This window comes from Ipomoea nil, unplaced genomic scaffold (genome assembly GCF_001879475.1).
Source record: "Ipomoea nil cultivar Tokyo-kokei standard unplaced genomic scaffold, Asagao_1.1 scaffold2338, whole genome shotgun sequence".
Taxonomy (NCBI): Eukaryota; Viridiplantae; Streptophyta; class Magnoliopsida; order Solanales; family Convolvulaceae; genus Ipomoea; species Ipomoea nil.
This window is the reverse complement of record NW_017618766.1, coordinates 1,149,954-1,153,006: the sequence shown is the minus strand read 5'-3', so window position 1 is coordinate 1,153,006 and position 3,053 is coordinate 1,149,954. Positions and strand designations below refer to the sequence as shown.

Below are 3,053 nucleotides of genomic sequence, written 5' to 3'. Positions count from 1 at the left end.
CTTATTATATTGCGTTCTTATCCGGATTTATTGATTCGGGTCCACCCCGGGTTAATTAAATCCATCATTGGTGCTCTTGTTGAGAGCTGCTGTACAAGCTTAAACGCTCTCCCCATTATCATTCATCGACAGCGATGGCACGATCGAGATCCAGCTCTCGTCATACCAATGGTTCCCGCGGCACCCAGCTCGTCGCGAACGGGAACGGCCCCAACGGGGTCCCTGCCCCAAGAATCCAACCGGCCGCCTCCACCAGGTCGGGGGAGGATCTGAGGGCCCAGCTCACCAACCCCCGCAGTGGCGGAGCTCCACCGCCCGCCCCCCCTATTCGGGACCTAGACCTCATCCGGGAGGGGATGGCGGTCTTCGAGCAAGCCTCCACGGGGTTGGCTGGTTGCCTGCACCTCCTCAACCTCCCCCCACCCGGGGGCGCAGCGGTCCAAGCACCCGACCGCCCAGGTACCTGTCACCTAGGGGGAGGTCAATTCTCCCCGCTGGACGAACACACGGGGAGGAGGGGACTCACGATGCGACCGACGTCAGGAGGACCACGGAAGGAGGTCAAACCAGACCAGGCCCGCCATGGAGAGGTTGAGCAGTCGGGTGCCAGCCCGAGAGAGGTTGGGCCCGAGGCCTGGCGCTAATTAGCCTCCACCAGCAGAATCCTGCTCCCGCAGGCAGGCACGACGACAATCAGCCACCCAGAGGTCACCAGGATGGGGGACCCGAGTCCCACCTCGGCGTGCGCAGGCCTCCCGGGTCGAACGATCTGGGGAAACGAATGGTAGAGCTCCGAGCTCCCATCGGGCAGAGGTCGAGCAGCTGCAGAGGAGGATGGACGAGCTCCAAAAGAAGGTAGACGAGAGGGACGGATCTCCAGAGCCCCAAGATGTGTTGTCCTCCCCGTTCGCAAACGCCATCATGGAGGAGCCCTTACATCGAGATTTTCGATTTCCCACCATTAAAGCGTACTAGGGGACCACAGACCCACGGGCACACCTGACCAGGTACAGAGCCGCCATGATGATCACCGAGGCAACGGACGTCATCCTGTGTAGGGGGTTCTTCGCCACCTTGGACGGGCAGGCGCATGATTGGTTCGGATCCCTCCCGGCGGGGTCCATCTCCACCTTTGCGGACCTCTCCCGGCAGTTCCTATCCCATTTCACCACCAGCATACTGCGGAAGAAGCAAATTGCTGACCTGTGTGATTTGAAGCAGGGGAGCTCGGAATCACTAGCCGAGTACCTCAGCAAGTGGAAGAAAGAGGGCATGGGGGTCGCCGACTTTGATGCGAAGTCGGCCATGGTAATTTTCCAGAACAACTTAAGGTCGGGCGCTTTTCACCAGGACCTCATCAGGTACCCTCCCAGGACCTACACCGACCTGATGGACAAGGCAGCGAGGTACGCTGACGCCGAGGCTACCGAGAAGAGGAAGAAGGAGCAGGAAGAAGGAAGAGGTCGGAAAGACAAGGCACCCCAGGAGGAGCGCAAGGCACCCCGACCACACCGATGTGAGTACGCTGAGGGGCCCAGGATGAACCCCACACGCTATCTCACCCCGCTGACACAACCTGTGGGTACTATTTTGGCGCACGCGGAGGACCAGGGAATCGTGGTATTCCCGAAGGAGGAGTGCATGAAGATATCAGCGAGGGCGGACCCCAACAAGTACTGTAGGTTCCACCGGCAGAAAGGACACGATACAGACGAATGCATCCTCCTAAAAAGACAAATCGAGCAGCTCATCCAAATGGGCTACCTGGGCCAATTCATTAAGAAGCCCGGCCAGGCGCAGGAACAGGCCCAGGGCCAGAAGCAGAGCAATGTATGGTGGAAGGGGGGTGGCCAGGCGCCATCCACCTCGGCTCCTCCCCGCAAGAGGGACCACCACGACCGCAGTTCCGAGGAGGAGGAGAAGACGACGGAGGACTCCCAGCCCCCGAAGAAACGGGTCATCTACGTCATCTTTGGGTGGCCCGAGGGAGGGGACTCGCCAGCCGAGCGGAAGAGGTGGGCGAGGAGCTTGTACGTAGGGGAGGTCACACGTACCCCCCACGAGAAGAAACCAAAGAGGGAGACCATCACGTTCACCGACGCCGACCTGCCAGATGGGCCCCTCCCCCACCGAGACTCCCTGGTGGTCAAGCTGGACATCAACAACGTGGTGGTGCACTGGGTACTCGTAGACACGGGTAGCTTGGTGAACGTCATGTACTACGACACGTTCACCCAGCTGGGACTCTCAAGAGGACAGCTGGAGCCGGTACGGACCCCCCTGTCCGGTTTCACGGGGGACTCAATTGAGACGGAGGGGTCGATCAATTTGGAGGTGGAGATAGGCACCCCACCTCACACCAGGAGGTGGGAGGTCGAGTTCGTAGTCGTGAAAATCAGCTGCGCCCACAAAATAATACTCGGCCGACCCGCCCTGGAGGACCTCAGGTGCGTAATTTCCATGGAGCACCTGTGTCTCAAGTTCCCGACACCGACCGGGGTCGGGGTCGCCCGGGGGGACCAAAAGGTAAGCCGCAGCTGCTACTTGAAGGCGTGCCGCCAGATTGGTCAAAAGGACCTCCAGGTACATACCATCACCGAGAAGGCATTTCGGGAGGAGGTAGGTCGACCTCGGGCCGAGCCCGTGGTCGAGACAGAGGAGGTCATCCTCGACCTCAGCCGACCCGACCGGGTTGTGAAGGTAGGGGTCGGCCTCCCGGCCGAGCTCCGGGCACGGATAATCAACACTATCAGGAGCTACAAGGAGGTCTTTGCATGGGGACCCGAGGACATGTCGGGCCTCAGCTGAGACGTAATCACACACAAGTTGGCCGTCGACCCCGCGGTCAGGCCAATCCAGCAGCTCAAAAGGTATCTCTCCGCCGAGAGTAGGGAGTTCGTCAAAAAGGAGGTCGACACACTGCTGGAGATTGGTCATGTTAGGGAGGTCATATACCCCACCTGGCTGGCCAACGTAGTCCTCGCCCCAAAGCCGCCCACCTGGAGGATGTGCGTGGACTACACCGACCTCAACAAGGCCTGCCCTATGGACCC

At 60.3% G+C, this 3,053-nt stretch overlaps 1 protein-coding gene across 1 annotated transcript; it reads left to right on the top strand.

Moving 5' to 3' along the window:
• The first annotated feature begins 1,020 nt into the window (after positions 1-1,020).
• On the top strand, positions 1,021-2,808 carry LOC109151973. Its single transcript, XM_019299564.1, has one exon. It carries the CDS (start codon positions 1,021-1,023, stop codon positions 2,806-2,808), a length of 1,788 nt encoding a protein of 595 aa, XP_019155109.1.
• Positions 2,809-3,053: the final 245 nt, after the last annotated feature.

Excerpts from the sequence above, each read along its gene's own strand:
- LOC109151973 (XM_019299564.1), top strand. The coding sequence starts at position 1,021 with ATGATGATCACCGAGGCAACGGACGTCATCCTGTGTAGGGGGTTCTTC.